Here is a 20,860-nt window from a genome sequence, read left to right as displayed (position 1 = left end):
CTCTGAGACTTCTCCAAAGCCTCACCCATCCTCTGGAACTCCTAAACCCCTAATCTGACTGACTATCTTTTACTTTGACCACATTCAGGTGATCCCTGAAAACCCTTCCCTTTAGAGAAGCCTACCCTACCCCCACTTTTTTTTTCTCCATCAGCTCATCCCCCAGAGGTAGTACCCTTTGTATCACTAGACCCTCCCTTTTAGATTGTAAGCTCTAAGGAACAGGGCTCTCTGATTCCTCCTGTATTGCATTGTGTTGTAACTGTACTGTCTGCCCTCATGTTGTAAAGCACTGCGCAAACTCTTGGTTCTATACAGGCCCGAACTGGCCATAGAGCACACCAGGCAATTGCCAGTGGGCCAGGGCCAGCTGGATAGGAGGGGTGGCTGGGTGGCACATCTTCTGCTGCCCTGGGCTCCTGTATGCTCCCCCGGTGGTCACCCCCCCTCATTCCCTCCAGCACTGCTGCCGGGTTCCCCCCCTCCCTGCAGCTGCTGCAGGGGATCTGTCTGGATAGACTGCCCCCAGTGCTTACAGTTCCCCCACCACCACAGATCGGAGAGGAGAGAGAAAGCTGGTTCTGCCCCGCCCACCCTCCCTGGTAGTCTTGTGCCTTCTCTCCCCCCTTCCTTCCTTCCTTCCTTCCTTCCTTCCTTCCTTCCTTCCTCCCTTCCTTCCTTCCTTCCTTCCTTTCTTATAAAAGTAAAAATAATACCAATATTTTGAATAACGTTAATACAAAGAATAATAATAGAAATAATAATAATACATGTAAATGTGAATGTACAATATATATAAATATATAGATATATATTTATTTATATATATATCTATATGTAAAGTGCTGCGTAAATTGACAGTGTTATATAAGTACCTGTAATAAATAAATAAATAATACAAATATTAATGATAATACAAATGATTATACTAATGATATGAATATTGATATTACAAACAATAATTATAATACGTATAATATGAATAATGATAAAACTTATAAGATGAAGAATGACAATACAAATATTAATGATAATGCAAATAGTAACAATACAAATGATAATAATAATATGAATAGTGATAAAACAAATAATAGTATTTTAATTAATAATAATAATGCAAATAATATGAATAATAATAATACAAATAATATTACAAATAAAAATATTATGAATAATGGTAATACGAATAATTATAAAAATAATATTTCCTGGTTAAAATGTCCTGATAAGAATAAATATATAAGAAAAATATATCCAAAAATAATTAAGTGTAAGCCACACACTATGCAGTCCAATTATACAGGGGTGCTCACAATGATCGAATTTTATTTATTTATGTAAAAACTTTATCCCAAAAGGAAAAAAAAATAAACTTGCTGTTACTGCTGAAAAAGTGTTATCCGGACTTCAGCTTTACGTGGTTATTTACTAATATAAAGTCCACCTAAATCTACTGGTCCATCCAGCACCGCCCCCTCCACTGACTGACAGAGCTGCGGTCCAAGTTGCTCCTCCATAGATGCAGTGGAGGAGTTGATGTCGCCCCCCTAATGCAGGAGGTGTGTTAATGGCCTGTCACCAGGTGAAAATAGAGAAACAAACACCTGGAGAAAAAAAAAAGAAGAAAACTGATGCAGCCAGCACATCTAATGACTGGTAAGCTGCAATATTTGACATTTTTTATTTTGGGTTTAGTTACGCTTTAACATCAACTGTAACAAAGAAGGAAAACAGCACGGAGGGATTTGTATCCTGAGGATGAGAAGCGTGGGCTCTGGATTTGGCGGTGATGGTGGGTGATCTCCTCCTGCGCCCCCCTCCAGCAGGAGTGTATCAGCTGTGATAAGACTTTTCTGCATCAGCACCACTCAACTGTCCATCCAGCTGCATAGACACAAGCATATCCTGGGGCGACATCTTGTGACCGGCATGAGGAACTGCATGCTGGCTACTCACCCCCCCCACATCCCTCCTGGCAGTTTTATTCATTAATCCTTATGTGAGTTGTCAGAGAGTGGTGTGGCTGCTGGGACTGTCTCCTCCTCACTCTCTGCCGGTCTGCCAGCCGGAGTGCACCTTCCATAGCAGGCTCTGGGTGCTGCCCTCTGCTCCCTCCTGGGTATGAATTGGGGGGGGGCTGCACTATTCTGCCACAGGGATGAGGAATGTCTAATCTAACTGAGGCTGGGGACTCCAGGCACAATTCCCTCCCCTCTCAGATTACAGGCACTCTGAAACTTGGAGTTTCTCATTGCACCTCCTTGCACAGGAGATACGAGCTGGGCTGCACAGCTGGTCCTAGATGTGGATTATTGGAAGATCTGCCCCTGGACTGGGAACCTTGACCTAGCGCATGCATGCAATTTTGGATTATTATCACCAGGAAGAAAGATACTTTTGGATATTTTAGGAAGAGGGAGGGGGGTCTACAAGTTCCTTGGAAGGCGGAGGAGCTGCCAGAAACTCACAACAGCTTTGGTTCCTCAGCCAGCCGCCTACTGGCATCTTCTACCTGAGGCTCCATAGGCACTCATAGCGAGATGGTATAGCTTTTTATTGAGGACCTTGATTGCGGGATCATGGAGGGCTTTGGCAATGAATGTATGAATAACTCATGGGGGAACTCCAGCCTGGAGAACAGGAACCAGAGTGTGAACATCACCAGGGACCCTCTGAAGAGGAACGAGGAAGTGGCCAAGGTGGAGGTGGCGGTACTGGCCATCATCCTGATCTTGGCCCTGGTGGGGAATATTTGCGTCCTGATAGCAGTTCACATCAACAGGCACAAGCATTCTCGCATGTACTTCTTCATGAAGCACCTGAGCATTGCGGATCTGGTGGTGGCCCTCTTCCAGGTTCTCCCCCAACTCATCTGGGACATCACCTTCAGGTTCTATGCCCCGGACATCATGTGCAGGTTGGTCAAGTATCTGCAGGTGGTGGGAATGTTTGCTTCCACCTACATGCTCCTGCTGATGTCCCTGGACAGGTGTCTGGCCATCTGCCAGCCCCTGAGGTCCCTACATAGACGGTCTGATTGTGTCTATGTCCTGCTCACCTGGATCATCAGCTTCCTCCTGAGCATTCCCCAGATTGTCATCTTCTCCCTCACGTCGGTGGGCAATGGGGTTTATGACTGCTTGGCTGACTTCATCAAACCTTGGGGTCTCAAGGCTTATATCACCTGGATCACTTTGTCCGTCTACATCATCCCGGTCCTGATCCTCAGCGTCTGCTATGGGCTCATCAGCTTTAAGATTTGGCAGAACATTCGCCTGAAGACAGTCTGTGAGAGCAACCTGAGGCTGAGCAGCAGCAAAAGGGCCACCCTGTCCCGGGTCAGCAGTGTCCGGCTTATCTCCAAAGCCAAAATTCGCACAGTAAAAATGACATTCATCATAGTGCTGGCTTATATTATATGCTGGACCCCTTTCTTCTACGTCCAGATGTGGTCGGTCTGGGACCCTGAAGCACCCAAAGAAGGTAAGGGGTGACTACTGAACCCAGGGTTGGGATATGGTCCTTTGGTACCCAAGGCAAAAAGGCTAAAGTGTTCCCCACCTCAATGAAAGGTGTAGCACCTTAGATTCGGTTGCAGGCTTTTTGATCCCCTCTGATAAAAAGGTCCCAAGGCAGCTGCCTTTCTCTCAACTCTTCAGCCTGGCCCTGGTTCCACCATCATTAGAATTTGATTGCACAGTCCACAGCATTCATGGGCAGATCTCTCACCAAGAGTGATGGGCAACCAATGAGCGCTCTTACGAACTGCTGAACTTGGCAGAACTTTACCTCCATTGGGCTGCTGGAACAGTGCCATGTACTTGTCTCTATTTTTATGGAGAAAAGTAATGGGAAAAAATGGTAGATAGCCTATCCAACCCAACCATCGCTAGTTTATAGAGCAGCAGTTCACAACCTTCAACACAGAGGAACCATTGAAATGGCTTTCCAGTCTCAGGGAACCCGGCTACAAATGGTTATATCTACAATTCATGATACATCAGTATGATGGTCAGTGGGAAGAATGCTCCTTACATTGGTGGTCAGTGGGAAGATTGTTCCTTACATTGGTGGTCAGTGGGAAGAATGTTCCTTACATTGGTGGTCAGTGGGAAGAATGCTCCTTACATTGGTGGTCAGTGGGAAGAATGTCCCTTACATTGGGGATCAGTGGGAAGAATGTCCCTTACATTGGTGATCAGTGGGAAGAATGCTCCTTACATTGGAGGTCAGTGGAAAGAATGTCCCTTACATTGGTGATCAGTGGGAAGAATGTCCCTTACATTGGTGGTCAGTGGGAAGAATGTCCCTTACATTGGAGGTCAGTGGGAAGAATGTCCCTTACATTGGGGGTCAGTGGGAAGAATGTCCCTTACATTGGAGGTCAGTGGGAAGAATGTCCCTTACATTGGAGGTCAGTGGGAAGAATGTCCCTTACATTGGTGGTCAGTGGGAAGAATGCCCCTTACATTGGAGGTCAGTGGGAAGAATGCCCCTTACATTGGTGGTCAGTGGGAAGAATGTCCCTTACATTGGGGGCCAGTGGGAAGAATTCCCCTTACATTGGTGATCAGTGGGAAGAATGTCCCTTACATTGGGGGTCAGTGGGAAGAATGTCCCTTACATTGGTGGTCAGTGGGAAGAATGTCCCTTACATTGGGGGTCAGTGGGAAGAATGCCCCTTACATTGGTGATCAGTGGGAAGAATGTCCCTTACATTGGTGATCAGTGGGAAGAATGTCCCTTACATTGGGGGTCAGTGGGAAGAATGTCCCTTACATTGGGGGTCAGTGGGAAGAATGCCCCTTACATTGGTGATCAGTGGGAAGAATGCCCCTTACATTGGAGGTCAGTGGGAAGAATGTCCCTTACATTGGGGGTCAGTGGGAAGAATGTCCCTTACATTGGGGGTCAGTGGGAAGAATGTCCCTTACATTGGTGGTCAGTGGGAAGAATGTCCCTTACATTTGGTGATCAGTGGGAAGAATGTCCCTTACATTGGGGGTCAGTGGGAAGAATGTCCCTTACATTGGTGATCAGTGGGAAGAATGTCCCTTACATTGGTGGTCAGTGGGAAGAATGTCCCTTACATTGGGGGTCAGTGGGAAGAATGTTCCTTACATTGGGGGTCAGTGGGAAGAATGTCCCTTACATTGGGGATCAGTGGGAAGAATGTCCCTTACATTGGTGGTCAGTGGGAAGAATGCCCCTTACATTGGTGATCAGTTGGAAGAATGTCCCTTACATTGGTGGTCAGTGGGAAGAATGTCCCTTACATTGGTGGTCAGTGGGAAGAATGTCCCTTACATTGGGGGTCAGTGGGAAGAATGCTCCTTACATTGGGGGTCAGGGGGAAGAATGTCTCTTACATTGCTGGTCAGGGGGAAGAATGTCCCTTACATTGCTGGTCAGGGGGAAGAATGTCCCTTACATTGCTGGTCAGTGGGAAGAATGCCCCTTACATTGGTGGTCAGTGGGAAAAATGCTCCTTACATTGTCAGTGGGAAGAATTACCTTCTTACAAATAGCTAAAGCGATGAATGGTGTCAGTGGGAATTTACGTGAGAGGCAGATATTGCTCATTGCTTAAGGAACCCCTAGCAACCTCTGGAGGAACCCTAGGGTTCTATGGATCCTGCTTGATAACTGGTTGCTCTAGAGAATGCAGCAGAAGGAGTGAGACTCCAGGGAACAGCGAAGAAGCATTAGCAGAAGATCTCACCAGAGTCTCACCAGCAACTAGGGAGAGATTGGGTTTGCCAGCTGTCGATTATACAATCTTCTGACCGATCTGTACAATCTGGTAGCACAGGGTGGATGAGCTATTCCTCTTATGATGCATTCAGGGGGGTATCTGCTGGTTGGGGGTTACATTGCTGGGTCTTTGGTGCCTACACACATTACAATATCATCTTGCTGGGAATTGTAGTTCTTCCACAGCTGGAGGGATCCAGGCTCCCTTTTCATTGTGTGAAGACTTGCTGGGACTTTTAGCTCTTCAGCAGCCGGAGGGATACAGGCTGCCTAGTCTTTGTGGGTAGAATTGCTGGGATTTGTAGTTCTTCTACAACTGGCGGGATCCAGGCTCCCTTTTGTTTGTGTGAAGATTTGCTGGGACTTGTAGTACCTCCATGGCCAGAGGGATCAGGTTGCCTATTCTTTGTGGGAAGACCTGCTGGCACTTGTAGTTCTACCACATTTAGAGGGGTCCAGGCTGCTTATTCTTTGTGTGAAGACTTGCTGGCACTTGTAGTTCTACCACATTTAAAGGGATCCAGGCTGCCTAGTCTTTGTGGGTAGAATTGCTGGGATTTGTAGTTCTTCTACAACTGGCGGGATCCAGGCTCCCTTTTCTTTGTGTGAAGATTTGCTGGGACTTGTAGTTCCTCCACAGCTGGAGGTATCTAGGCTGCCTATTCTTTGTGGGAAGACCTGCTGAGAGTTGTAGTTCTACCACATTTAGAGGGATCCAGGCTGCCTAGTCTTTGTGTGAAGACTTGTTGGGACTTGTAGTACCTCCATGGCCAGAGAGATCCAGGTTGCCTATTCTTTGTGGGAAGACCTGCTGGGAGTTGTAGTTCTACCACATTTAGAGGGATCCAGGCTGCTTAGTCTTTGTGTGAAGACTTGCTGGCACTTGTAGTTCTACCACATTTAGAGGGATCCAGGCTGCCTAGTCTTTGTGAGAAGACTTGTTGGGACTTGTAGTACCTCCATGGCCAGAGGGATCCAGGTTGCCTATTCTTTGTGGGAAGACTTGCTGGGAGTTGTAGTTCTACCACATTTAGAGGGATCCAGGCTGCTTAGTCTTTGTGTGAAGACTTGCTGGCACTTGTAGTTCTACCACATTTAGAGGGATCCAGGCTGCCTAGTCTTTGTGAGAAGACTTGTTGGGACTTGTAGTACCTCCATGGCCAGAGGGATCCAGGTTGCCTATTCTTTGTGGGAAGACTTGCTGGGAGTTGTAGTTCTACCACATTTACAGGAATCCAGGCTGCCTATCTTTTAATAATCGTGTACAGTATATTATCTGTTCTACATCTAAGCTCCTTGTAATATTCGGCACGCCGTTCCGCTCGCTGCGCCCCGCGCTGGGTTATAAATGATTCTATTATCATGAGCATTGCTGACAATTCATCTCTCGGTGTCCAAGTTCTGCGCCTATTATCGGAGTCCGCCGGCTGCTCCTTGGATCAGATTCCGTCCCGCAACCTTTTACAGCATACGCGTAGCGTGGAGTTAGGCTGGGAGCGCCATTCTCCTTGGGGGCGTATTGATAAAGAAGTGAATTTTCCGTGTTCAGAAAATACATCAGACACCCGCGTGCGATTAATCGGAGTTTACAAGAGTGCCGTTGCGTGCAACCATTCACCCGTATGGCGGGCTGTACGCACGCACTCCCCAAAAGCGCGGTAAAAATGCATTTTTGCTGTGTTTTTGCGGCTTATTAGTGTGAAAGTAGCCAGTGTCAGAATGCCCGTCGAAGTCCCGCTGTAGGTCGCTGATCGCCACCATTACTAGTATATGCGATTCACTGGGGAACATTTATCAAGCAAGGTATTATTATTATTATTACAGGATTTATATGGCGCCAACAGTTTGTAATATAAAGGAAGGCAGTACAGTTACAATACAATTATTATTATGAACTAATAATTATTCTATTATATTAATATTATATATTATTATTATTATTGTTGTTATTATTAATAATAATAATAATAATTTTTACATTTTTAATTTTAATATTATTATTAATAATAATATTGTTATATTATATATGTTATATTAATTATTAATAATTATTATTATTACAGGATTTATATGGCACCAACAGTTTGCAATATAAAGGAAGGCAGTACAGTTACAATACAATTATTATTATGAATTAATTATTCTATTATATTAATATTATATATTATTATTATTATTATTAAATTTTTATTTTTAATATTATTATTATTATTATTAATAATAATATTATTGTTATATTATTATATATATTATATTAATTATTAATAATTATTATTATTGCAGGATTTATATGGCGCCAACAGTTTACAATATATAGGAAGGCAGTACAGTTACAATACAATTCAAACATCAAAAATGCGTTTAGAAAAACGCAAAACGAACTGCGAAAAGCACTGCAAAATGGACAAAAGGCAAACTGCATAGGTGTGAACGGAGCCTTAGTGAATGAAGTTAGGGCAGCACAGTGGCTAAATGGTTAGCACTTCTGCCCGGCAGTACTCGGTCGTTGGTTTGAATCCCAACCATGGCACCACCTGCCTGGAGTTTGCATGTTCTCCCTGTGCCTGTGTGGGGTTCCTCCCCCACTCCAAAGACATGCTGGTAGAATAATTGGCTCCCGTCTACATTGTCCCTGTGTATGTATGAATGTGAGTTAGGGACCTTAGATTGTAGGCCCCTTGAGGGTTAGGGACCTTAGATTGTACGCCCCTTGAGGGTTAGGGACCTTAGATTGTACGCCCCTTGAGGGTTAGGGACCTTAGATTGTACGCCCCTTGAGGGTTAGGGACCTTAGATTGTACGCCCCTTGAGGGTTAGGGACCTTAGATTGTACGCCCCTTGAGGGTTAGGGACCTTAGATTGTACGCCCCTTGAGGGTTAGGGACCTTAGATTGTACGCCCCTTGAGGGTTAGGGACCTTAGATTGTACGCCCCTTGAGGGTTAGGGACCTTAGATTGTATGCCCCTTGAGGGTTAGGGACTGATGTGAATGTACAATATATATGTAAAGCGCTGCGTACATTGACGGCGCTATATAATTACCTGAAATAAATAAATAAGTGAAGCTCTGCTGACTTCCACCATCCAATCATGTGCAAGCAAAATACTGTTTTTGTTTTTTTTTCCTTGCACATGATTGTTAATTCTCTGCGAAGTGAACAGCGGGCAGCACAGCAGCTAAACGGTTAGCACTTCAGCCTGGCAGTACTGGGGTCCTTGGTTCAAATCCCAACCACAGCACCACCAGCCTGGAGCTTGTAGGTTCTCCCTGTGCCTGCGTGGGTTTCCTTTGGGTACTCCAGTTTCCTCCCACACTCAGTAGCGTATTTAGGTTTTGTGCTGCCCTAGGCAACACAAAAATCGTCTGCCCCCACAGATACCGACGAACACCCCCCCTTCCCCCTCCCGTGGAGAGAGACTGACATTGCTGACATTGACCAACAACACCCTTGCCCCCCACCCAGGACAGCCTTCCACTACCCCCCCGGCGATAGAGAAAAAGACACTCATCTTCACAGCTCCGGACATCCCCAGGAAGGAAAGTCAGGATCTACATACACCATCAAGCAGCCTGCAGCCTCCCTCTGATCCAACCTGGTTCCCATGGTGCACATGTTCCTTATTCTGGGGGGAGGTGCTGCTCCCCTGAAAACTGCCACCCGGGTGCCCACTGCGCATGCGCGAGAGGAGCTGCGCTTTGTGAATGGCCCCGTAGTCTTCTGGGACCAGTCACATGTCCCAGAAGACTATGGGGGGAGAGGACAACTTCCGTTTCCGATCGCCTAGGCATCGCAGCGGAAGTAGATGCGGGTACCTGTCAAATTCGCCCGCTCTCCAAAGGTGCCAAAGGTACCAATCCTTAATGGGGAGTGGGGAACAAAGGCTTAAAGCGGAACGTCCCCTTTTGGGTGGAGCTCCTCTTTAAAGTCGACAAACCAGAGACATCGGGTTCACATTACAGTTTGTCTCTTCAAATCCCATCTTCTTTCAGCTGTCAGGTTGTAAAAAATGTTGGTGGAACCTCCGTTCGTGTCATGTAGAACAGTGATGGTCATCTCCATCTAGCAGACGACAAGCACACTACTTAGTTCAGTGTTATCCCATCAGAGCACGCATGAGAAGCCTCCTGTGAAAGGGGCCCCAAGGTTTCGACTGCCTAGAGGCCCCCCCACAGAGTTTAATCTGGTACTAATAGGGCCCATATTGGGTATTACCACCATTAATACAGAAGTATGGAGATTTAGCACCTCTTCTGATGTACATACATGTACTTCTGATGACAGTACATGTATGTAGGCATGTTAAAATAATTCTACAAGTTATGTGTGAGTTTGTGTTTCCGTATGTTTCTTCATCGTGTTCTCTACCTTCCAACTGGCACCTTTCCATGTTTTCGGAGCAAACGGTGATATATTTATAAGTGGGTCATTCAGGGCTGTGGATAAGGGGGTACCACCAGTCCTCCTGTACGGGGCCCAGGCCAGCAAGGGGGCCCAGGCAGCTGGATAAACTGGATGTGAGCAGGGAGGGTGATTGGCACGCCAGAAGTGGCAGGGCAGTTACTGGAACCAATCCCTACATCCCGTGCCCCCACCCTCACAAAGCTGCCGGCTTCCTTCCTTTCTTTCCCCCCGGCAGCTGCAAGAACACAATGGGATCCTTTAGGATGGAGAGTGGGGGAAGGTCACATTTACCAGCTCCTTCCTTTCCTGAATAAGCACAATGAGTGATCGTACCAATCACTCACTGTGTTCGTTCATAACTGAAGTATAGAAACTGTGTTTTATTGGGGGAGGGGCCTGTCAGGCTGGCTGTATGGGGCCCCGTGGTTTCTAACAGCAGCCCTGGTGACATGTGAAGTCAACATCTGATGGTCTGTTATCACATTGGGTCCCTAAAGTCTTTACAGACCTTGTCCTCACCAGTGCTAGGCAGCAGAATGTGTTTCTATTACTGTTGCCATAAAAACATTGTTTTGCTGAGCTGAACCACTAAAATTTGGGGGAACCAGTGGATCACCCTTAGGGTCCTTTCACATGGGTGGTCCGATCAGATCCACCTTTCAGTTTTTGAGGTGGCTCTGATCAGAAGCTCAGTGTTAGTTACCTAAAAAAGCATAAAAGGTTTGCGTCCTTTTCTGTTTTTTTGTTTAATCTACACGTGATGGATCCGAGGTCAAAGGATGTATATGAACCAATGTTTGTTTACATCACCTGCCCATATGGGGCTGGTTTTTAGGCTGGAGGAAAAATCTGACATCTTTTCCATGCTGCTCCACAGGAGAACGGAGTGCAGCAGAGGATATGTTCACAGATCATATGATGACCAAAATGGGTGCTGCCCTTGTTAAAGGGGCCTCAAGGCTAGACTACAGGGGGGATTTGAAACTTACTCTGCTCTGAGATTTGGCCACTTGCTGACAGCCAGCAGCCATTCTCAACTAGGGTTTTGCAGAACTCTAGGGTTCCTTCAGAGGTTGCTAGGAGTTCCTTGAGATGTGGCCAATTGATCTCCTTTCAAAAAAGTAGCCTTTAACACCCAATAACTTTTTTTGCAGTCTGTAAGGAGGGCATTATTCCCATTGACCCCCAATGTAAGGATGCACCTCTCCATCTGACCACCAATGAAAGAGGGTCCATCTCCCAATGTTGGTCAATATGTGAAGGCCCTTCTCCCACTGGTGGTCAACATGAGAAGTACTGTTCTCCCACTAGTGGTCAATATGATAGGACCCTTCTCCCACTTGTGGTCATTATGATAGGACCCTTCTCCCACTACTGCTCAATATGATAGGACACTTCTCCCACTGGTGGTCAACATGAGAAGTACTGTTCTCCCACTAGTGGTCAATATGATAGGACCCTTCTCCCACTTGTGGTCATTATGATAGGACCCTTCTCCCACTACTGCTCAATATGATAGGACACTTCTCCCACTTGTGGTCAGCATGAGAAGGACTGTTCTCCCACTAGTGGTCAATATGATAGGACACTTCTCCCACTTGTGGTCAGCATGAGAAGGACTGTTCTCCCACTAGTGGTCAATATGATAGGACCCTTCTTCCACTTGTGGTCAGCATGAGAAGGACCTTCTTCCACTGGTGGTCAATATAAGACCAATCCTTTCCCCATTTGGTTTTTTTTTTTTTAAGTCCGTAAGTGATCACAAAAAAAGTGCAAGTGCGAACACCACACGAAAAAGTGCACTTAGGGGTGTTCTTGTCCTACCCCCGAAGGGGTTGAACGGTTACCCTGATCCCCCGTGGCACGAAGCTCCTGACAGGGACAAGGTTCCCATTTGGTCCTCCTGGCCAAAAGGCCTGGTGGACCACCGTTCCTTATGCCCAGCCAAAGCCGGACATCCAGTACTAGGTCAGGGGGTTCTCCCAAAGAGAAAACCCCCTAGGGATCAGGGGAGGAAGGAACCAAAAAGGCCACACATCCTCCCCCTAGACTTCAGGGTAGGCCCGAGGACCCACACCCTCCATCCGTGAAAAACACACACATAAGTAAAGCAAAAAGTGACAAGATGTGGGAGTGCATAATAAATAAATAAATAGAAAATAAAAAAGTGGTACCGTGCCAAATTGTGCACAGACCAGGCCCTGAGGCCCGTAGCAAAAATTGCCCTGGACTTAGCCAAAAGACCTGGTCCTTAGGGCGCTGTGCAAAAAGAGGTGAAAAACAGTGACCTTGTGCCATCTTCACACCGTGGGGTCCCACACCCAAGTGTTACTAGTGACACCCCTGAGAGCATCTTCCCCAGGGGGCACTGAGTTTGCGGACTTTTTGCGTCCTCAGCCCCAGGCCAGACCAAGGCAGACCCGTCCAAACCAGGAGGTACTGGGTCTTTCCAGCTTTCCCAGAGGAATTACTCCCAAGGCCCCAGAACGAATCATGGCGCTCCCTGGTTTCTGTCCCTCCGGTCCAGCCTTCCGGACCCCCATCATACCAGTGAGGGTACTATACAACAGCCAGAATGGCCGGTAGCACCCCCACTGGACACTGATAAGAACAGATACTACACTTGATCTTAGCCAAAAGGCCGAGAAGCGGCCCACTGGTGGTCAATATGATAGAGCCTTTTTCCTGCTTGTGGTCAATATGATAGGACCCTTTTTCGACTGTGGTCAATCGTCTCCCAAGGGTGGTCAACATAAGGGGACCTTCTGCCACTGACCACCAACATAAGAGGTCACTTCTCCCACTGATTACACTAATGTACTGGGATTTTATATATAAATTTAAGCATGGGGTTCTCCAAGGCCTGAAAATTATTGCAAGGGTTCTTCTAGGGTAAAAAGGTTCAGAAAGGCTTCCCTGTGGCACTAGGAACATGTAGTAGCATCTTATAGAGATAAATTGCACAAGATTGGAGCATTTTGATACAAACTCTCAGCACCTGAGTAGTGAAAAGGACAATCTTGCTATTCAACTACGTCTATTCAGAGGTCATTCATATGTTGTCATATAAGCAGGTGATGATATCTACAGGATGGCAGCTCTCTCTAGACTGTGAAATCCTTTACACAATCTTATAGGACAGAGGTGATGCGCTTTCTCTCTGTTCTGTACTGATATGATTGAAGCATTGTACAATAATGCTAGATGGATGTTATTTCTGTAGCTGTCACCTACCTGGTTGGAGGCCAAAGTGACAAGAGAGCTCCCTTTGTGGCTATGGTCCAAGAACCCCTGGAGGTGATGACAGGGAGTGCAAGGCTCAAAGAAGCAAGGGTATAGAGGTTTGCTGATGGCTGCTCCAGGATTGACCCAACTGGAATGTCTTTAGACTGGTGGACAAACGCGTTAGCAGATACAGAAGGAAGACCAGTGGTAGGCAGGTCAAGCTTCAGCAGTGGACGGTGTGATGCCACCTGTGGACAAGGACGTAGTGATAAAGTGGTCAGAAGCAAAGCCAGGGTCATACACGGTAGGACAGTAGGATGGAGTTAGCAGAGCAGTCATGAGTCAAGCCAGGGTCATACACAGTAGATGGAGTTCTTAAAATGAGTAAAATGAGCCGATTTCACAACCAGAAGTCAAGCAGAAGGAAAATAAAGACAAAGGGTGAGTCGGTAAAAGGAAATGAGGATAAATGCAGAAAACACAGTTTGTGGAGCTAAAACTGGCCATACACGGATCAAATTTTAGATGATTCCTGTTCAATCAGTTGAAATTTGTTCTGTTGATGTCCCTGGTGGCACCACCTGGCTCCAGAAAAGTGAGTTTCCAATTTACTTGTTGTAGGAGTCGGGTGGAAAATGCTTGGTCGAAGAGTGCCTGCATCTCTTGTAGCATACCTGCAGTCTCTGACCATCTCCTGTAGCATACCTGTAGTCTCTGACCATCTCTTGTAGCATGCCTCTAGTCTCTGACCATCTCTTGTAGCATGCCTCTAGTCCGTGACCATCTCCTGTAGCATACCTGTAGTTTCTGACCATCTCTTGTAGCATACCTGTAGTCCCTGACCATCTCTTGTAGCATGCCTGTAGTCCCTGACCATCTATCGTAGCATGCCTGTAGTTCCTGAGCATCCCATGTAGCATGCCTTTAGTCCCTGAGCATCTCTTGTTGTATGCCTGTAGTTTCTGACCATCTCTTGTAGCATGCCTCTAGTCTCTGACCATCTCTTATAGCATGCCTCTAGTCCCCGACCATCTCCTGTAGCATGCCACTAGTCTCTGACCATCTCTTGTAGCATGCCTGTAGTCTCTGACCATATCTTGTAGCATGCCTGTAGTCCCTGACCATCTCTTGTAGCATGCCTGTAGTCCCTGAGCATCTATCGTAGCATGCCTGTAGTCTCTGAGCATCTCTTGTTGTATGCCTGTAGTCTCTGACCATCTCTTGTAATATGCCTGCAGTCTCTGACCATCTCTTGTAGCATTCCTGTAGTCCCTAACCATCTCTTGTAGTATGCCTGTAGTCTCTGACCATCACCTGCAGTCTCTTGACAGCTTCTTAATAGCATTACATCCACTGAATATTATGTGCTGCCCTTTAATGATGTCTGGGGTCACGCCTAAGGTCCCTCATATCAAACAGGTTAAGCACTAAAGAGTTACTCCACTTAGCATTTTAGAAGAAGAAGGGATAGGACATGGAAAATTAATAATTATGTTCCACCTGTCTTCAGTCTGTTGATTGACATATTTTGCTCCAAACTCCCCATCCCCACACCCTTTGTGCCAAAATCCTCCTGCTGAGCAATGTAATGAAACCTACTGACGTTCATGGAATGATTCTAGAATGTAGCCGGAGCATGTGACCTGGGACTTTGACCTGGCAGATAGACGCAACATGGAACATGTAGTATTCAAGTGCTACAGATGAGAAAACCTAATTCAGAGGAAGGTGCTATAAATGAACAGGTGTGACTTATATCTGAGAAGGCTCACCATAGATTTATGGTATACACAAACCTATTTTTTTTTAAGAACATGTCTGTCCATGTAGACAGTGCCATGTTTGCTCTCGAAGATTGTAGAAGCCCAAACTTAGGTCCGCTCAGACAACATCACGATAATCCCGTAAATTTGGTACTAGAAGGAAAAAACCTTCTCATGTAGCTAAGGTGGCTGCCAGGTGGATTTGAAGGTACTTATAGGGACCATAGGATCTTTAGCAAAGAATTCATTCTGAGGAAAAGATGTTTTATTTAGACAAATATTAAAAAAAATCAGTCCATTGGGAATTCATTCCTAAATACCCTACAGTACCTTGGAGTACCTTCAACATCCACCTGGTGAGTGCCTCTGCTACATGAGAAAAAAAACAAAGACGAATTTGTCCATGTAAAGAGTGATGCCATCACACTTGAGGATTGGAGGTGCCCAAACCTCGGTCCAATCAGAGGATGTAATGATGGTAAAGTAAATTTAGTAGTAGTAGGAAAAAGGATGGAGGATTCTCATGTAGCAAAGGTGCCCACCGGGCGGATTCTGAAGGTACTTATAAGGACCATAAGGTATCTAGGAAAGAATTCCAAATGGCTGGAGTTTTCTTGGGAAAGAATATCTTTTTTAGACAAATCTCTGTCCACTGGGAATTCAGTCCTAAATACCCTACGGTCCCTAGGAGTACCTTAAAAATCCCCCCCGCCGAGTGCCTCTGCTACATGAGAAGAAACCTAAGAAGAATATAGTATGTCTGTCCATGCAGAGTGACACAGTTGCTCTCGAGAATTGGAATCACCCAAACCTAAGTCCAATCAGAGGATGTAATGATGATTAAGTAAATTCAGTAGTAGTAGGAAAAAGGCTTGAGGTTTCTCATGTAGCTAAGGTGCCCACCAGGTGGATTTTGAAGGTACTTATAAGGATCATAAGGTATCTATGAAAAAATTTCCCATGGATAGAGTTTTTCTTGAGAGAGGATATCTAATTTCAATAAATAGATAAATCTCTATCCAATCGGGATTTCTTTCTTATATACCCTACAGTCTCTATGAGTACCTTCAAAATCCACCTAACGATTGTCTCTACTACATGAGAAAAAAAAACATGAAGAAGAGGATATAAATGAATAGACATGACTTACATCTGGTGAGACTGCAAGTGACTATCAATTTATTGTATACACAACCTCATTGTGGAGTATGTGTAGAACATGTCTGGCCATGCAGTGAGTGCGGCAGTTCCTCTCGATGATGGGGGGAGCCCAAACCTTGAAGACGTAATGATGACCAAGTAAATTCAGCACTAGTCGGATAAATCCTAGAGGTTTCTAATGTAACAAAGATGCCTACCAGGTGGCTTTTGAAGGTAATCATAGGGACCATGGAGAAGATGTCTGTCCATGTAGGAGTGTCGCAGTTGCTCGCAAGGATTGAAGGAGCCCAATCTAGGTCCACTCAGAGGATGCAACAACGACCAAGTACATTTGGTATTAGTAGAAAAAGGCTTGAGGTTTATCATTTTGCTAAGGTGCCTGCTGGGTGGATTTTGAAGGTACTCATAGGAACTATAGGGTATTTAGGAAAGAATTCTCCATGGAGAAGATATCTGTCCATGTCTGTCCATGTAAGATCCTCGCAGTTACTCTCGATGATGGGGGAACACAAACCTAGGTTCACTCAGAGGACCTAACGATGACCAAGTAAAATCAGTACTAGTCGGATAAAGCCCAGAGTTTTCTAATATAATAAAGGTGCCCGCCAGCTGGATCTTAAAGGCACTCATAGGGACTGTAGGGTATTTAGTTAAGAGTTCCCTATGGAGAAGATGTCGGTCCGTGTAGAGAGGGTCACGGTCACTCTCGAGGAGGTGCCCAAACCTAGGCCTCCTCAGAGGATGCAACAGTGACCAAGTAAATTTGGTACTAGTAGGAAACGGGCTTAAGGTTTCTCATTTAGCAAAGATGCCCACCAGGTGGATTTTGAAGGTACTTATAGGGACCAAGGGTATTTAGGAAATAATTCCCCATGGATAAAGTTTTTCTTGAGAAAGGATTTTTTATTCAGATTAATAGATAAGCCTCTGTCTGTCGAGAATTATTTCCTAAACACCCTCCAGTTTTCAAAAGTATCTTCAAAATCCACCTGGCGGGCGCCTGTGATACCAGAGAAACCTCAGGGCTCTTTCCTACAAGTACTGATTTCACATGAGCGTCTATGAGTCTTTCTCTGCCCAAAAGTGTAGATGGAGTTACACTTTAAAGAGGAGCATCACTAAGAACGGCTTGCACCTAAACCCATGACATAATCCTGACAGCATTTTTTAAAAAATGGCTTTAATGGCAAGCGTTTTCATTTTCGGTCCTGTGTGTGGCCACTCTTCCTCTTCCGCATCACAGCTAAGCAGCAATGAACCAGGAAAAAGGATCTTTTCAGAGTCCTCTGCCAGTCAGTGACTTAGTGGTGGTGGTGGTGGGATCCTGAAGCCAGACATAGCCGGGAATTTAGCATTTTTTTGGAAGTCAGCAATGGCGGCCTGTTTCCAGTTTCCTTTAAGCTGTAGTTCTTAGTCAATGGCTTTCTAATAGTTTCTATAAAACGATAGGTCAGTACAAGTTTGATTTGTTGCTGCATTCATGCCACTGTATGTTGTTGCACCTATTAGGGGATATGAGTGCTGCTTCAGTGCTTCGCGATGCGGTAGTGCTGCCGTTCCGTTGTAGCTGTCACATTTGTGTCTTGTCACCATTTCTCAGCTGGAATCAACATAATGACAGTCTGCTCCATATGTTTAATTACAGCAACATTCAATGTACGCAGCAGAATGTAAACTTTCCATCTGCAGGGTCCCGAGGAATATGATGGCGGGAGGAGGGGAGACTCCACTGAGTCCTTCATTATTCTCACTATAGGAGCTTTTCGCTGTACCACGACGGCAGCTCCCATCATTGTATACAGCACACTGGCCTGGCAAGGCATGCTGGGACCTACAGTACACTGGTACCTCACCCTTTAATAATCCTTATTGTGGACCTTCACCCCTTTTCTGATGTTCCTCTCTCCTGCCTCCCTAGAACACAATTGCCAAAAAAGTAAAAAAAAAAGTAAAGTGTAGCACCCCTCTAGATAGCTAGTTACATTTTTTTTTAGTTACAGATGCTGAGTAGCAGCCTGGGGTCAAATTTGAGTCAGGGCTGAGAGGCTCTGCAGGTCAGTACCTTGTTACCTCCGCCTGCTCTAGAATCTTGGAGAAGATGCTGGAAGCAGTGGGCAGGGGTGAGGAGGATCTGGCCTACACACTCAGGGCACTTTGGCCAGTCCCAAAGCAGGAGGCTTGGCATGGGGCCAGGGCAGCCTTTAAGTGTGACTGAGCCTGCTCAGCAGCAGAAGAGTTCGGGTGGAAGATGTAAGAAAGGCTGAGATGCAGGAGCCTGACAGGGGGACCAGTGGGAAGAAGCCTACCTACAGGCTGCGATATGGAAAGGAGGATCACTCAGCCCCATCGGTGGAGCCAGGGAAGGAGCCAGCCCAGAAGACCTGAAGGTCATCAACTCAACCAGCTCACAGGCAAGGACTAAGTAAGTAATCCTACACCCCCTAGGCCAGTAAAGGGGAAAGAGCATTCTGGTAGGAAATCTGACTAGCTTCTTACCCGGGACTTTTTAACTTACAGTGTCAGTCAGTGGATCTTGCCCAGGGATTCCTCCAGACAGCTGGGTAAAGGAGAGGATTTATCGGGGTCTAGGGTGGTTCACCGGGAGACTTGAACTTGTATATAGTTACCAGGAAGTTGTCCTCAGTTTACTGTTCCTTGGGCATCCCATACACCCCTTACCCCATCCAAGTTCAATACCCCTAATAAAACAAACAATAAAACAAGCTCATGGACTGTTTACTGTCTTCAGAATGCAAGTCTGTGGAACATGCGTGTTGCCTGGCTGTGCACGACAATAGAGGGACCCAAAACTTCAGCAACTCCTAAGGGGGTAGTGTTACAAAAGTAAATCCTGTTTTTTTCCCCTAAAGTCCAGGTCCTTAATTCTTGCCTAGGTGGGATGACGCGCCCAGACCCCAAGCGTGCGCAGGAACGATGCAGGTCACTCTGGGATCTCATGCATGTAGGTGGTCCAACCATCTGTCTCTTAGGATTTCAAAATCAAACATGCCAGCTTGTGGGATCTTGTGCATGTGCAGAAACATCGCACGGGAGCTCGGAGTGAATTGCGGTGTTCCTGCATATGTGTGGTGTAACGGAACCGGACCCCGACTGCGCTAGGGTATTTCCGTTAGACTCCCGCTTCCCTGTCCGAACATTATCCACGGACACCACCGCTGACCACACAGGAAATAGACAGCACCAGACAGGAAGTAAACTGTTTATTTTAACACAAAAACAAGATATATACACAGGGCGGGGAAATACAGACAGGAACAGGAAACACATCAGCAGGACGTCCCATCAGGGGGAAGGGCTGCCGGAAACACCCCCCACCAAACCAAGACACACAATAGAACAATGGGATACACCATGTGGCAGTAGACAATACAGGAACACATACATCCCATAATAGTTTGCTGGCAAGCAAGACACAATAGAACAATGGGATGCAGCACCTGGCAGTGAACAATGAACTATCCCCACATGTCCACACAATACTAGGACAGACCACCCTGTACCCCTAACAGGCACAGGGTGGCTTACACATAAGAGGAATATGAGGAGATGATACAGGGGTCCCCCCACCCCCAAAAGTCACTCCCATCACACGTGGGGTCTGAGTGTGTCCGTCCCACCTAGGGGAGAATTAAGGACCTGGTCTTTAGGGGGGAAAAGTATTTTTTCCAGGTGGATGATGTACTTGGACCCCACGCCTGCCAGTTTACCGGCGGGGCCCACGGTGCGTCTGTGTAGGTGTAAGGGTTCTGCTGCCTGTGCAGACGATCTGCAGTTATCTACCAGGTTTTATAGACAGTACAGATCTCCCTAATGTCAGCTTAGACATGCTGCTTTCTATCTCTCAGCACAGCAGAGAGATACAAATCAGCAGGCCTGTTTAGTAAAACAGCACATACTCAGTGCTAAAAGTTCCCCCCCAGTGTCAGAATGGCCGTCGCAGTCCCGCTATAAGTCTCAGATCGCCGCCCTTACTAGTAAAAAAAATAAATAAATAAAAATTCCAGTAAATATACCGCCATTTGTAGACGCTATAACTTTTTTTTTTAGCACAGATATGGAGCAGAATACATATTGGCTTAAATTTATGACATTTTATTTTTTTTAATTTTTTTTATTGGATATTTATATACCAAAAAGTCAAAAATACTGGGTTATTTTTTTTTTCAAAATTGTCTGTTTTTTTGTTCATAGCGCAAAAAATAAAAACCGCAGAAGTGATCAAATACCACCAAAAGAAAGCTCTATTTGTGGGGAAAAAATGACATAAATTTCATTTATGTACAGTGTCGCATGACCGTACAATTGTCAGTAAGGTAACGCAGCGCCGTATTGCAAAAGATGGCCTGGTCAGGAAGAAGGGTATATCTTCCGGAGGGCAAGGGGTTAAAAAAAAAAAAAAAAAAGCAGTATATTCCTTTTAGGAATTATAACAGAAATTAAACTCTGTAGCAGTTGATGTCGGTAATTTATCTTCAGTCTCTGTGGAGACTTATGGGAAATGCGGTGTGGCAATCATACATGCAGAAAATGTGA

General features: G+C 45.7%; 1 protein-coding gene and 1 pseudogene across 1 annotated transcript in view; one reads left to right on the top strand and one right to left on the bottom strand.

The window, feature by feature from the left end:
- The first annotated feature begins 2,012 nt into the window (after window positions 1-2,012).
- The window catches only part of OXTR (oxytocin receptor), a 60,229-nt gene continuing 41,381 nt past the window's right edge, over window positions 2,013-20,860 (top strand). Inside the window, exon 1 of the mRNA XM_089655135.1 lies at window positions 2,013-3,483. Within this exon, the coding sequence (XP_089511261.1) occupies window positions 2,580-3,483 (904 nt within the window). The 5' untranslated portion in view covers window positions 2,013-2,579. The remainder of the gene's footprint in view (window positions 3,484-20,860) is intronic.
- On the bottom strand, window positions 12,709-12,810 carry LOC149443925 (U2 spliceosomal RNA; annotated as a pseudogene).

This window comes from Staurois parvus, unplaced genomic scaffold (assembly GCF_062004578.1).
Source record: "Staurois parvus isolate SC_StPar_1 unplaced genomic scaffold, SC_StPar_1.0 ptg000824l, whole genome shotgun sequence".
Taxonomy (NCBI): Eukaryota; Metazoa; Chordata; class Amphibia; order Anura; family Ranidae; genus Staurois; species Staurois parvus.
The sequence above is the reverse complement of the archived record's forward strand: the minus strand, read 5'-3'. Positions and strand labels throughout refer to the sequence as shown.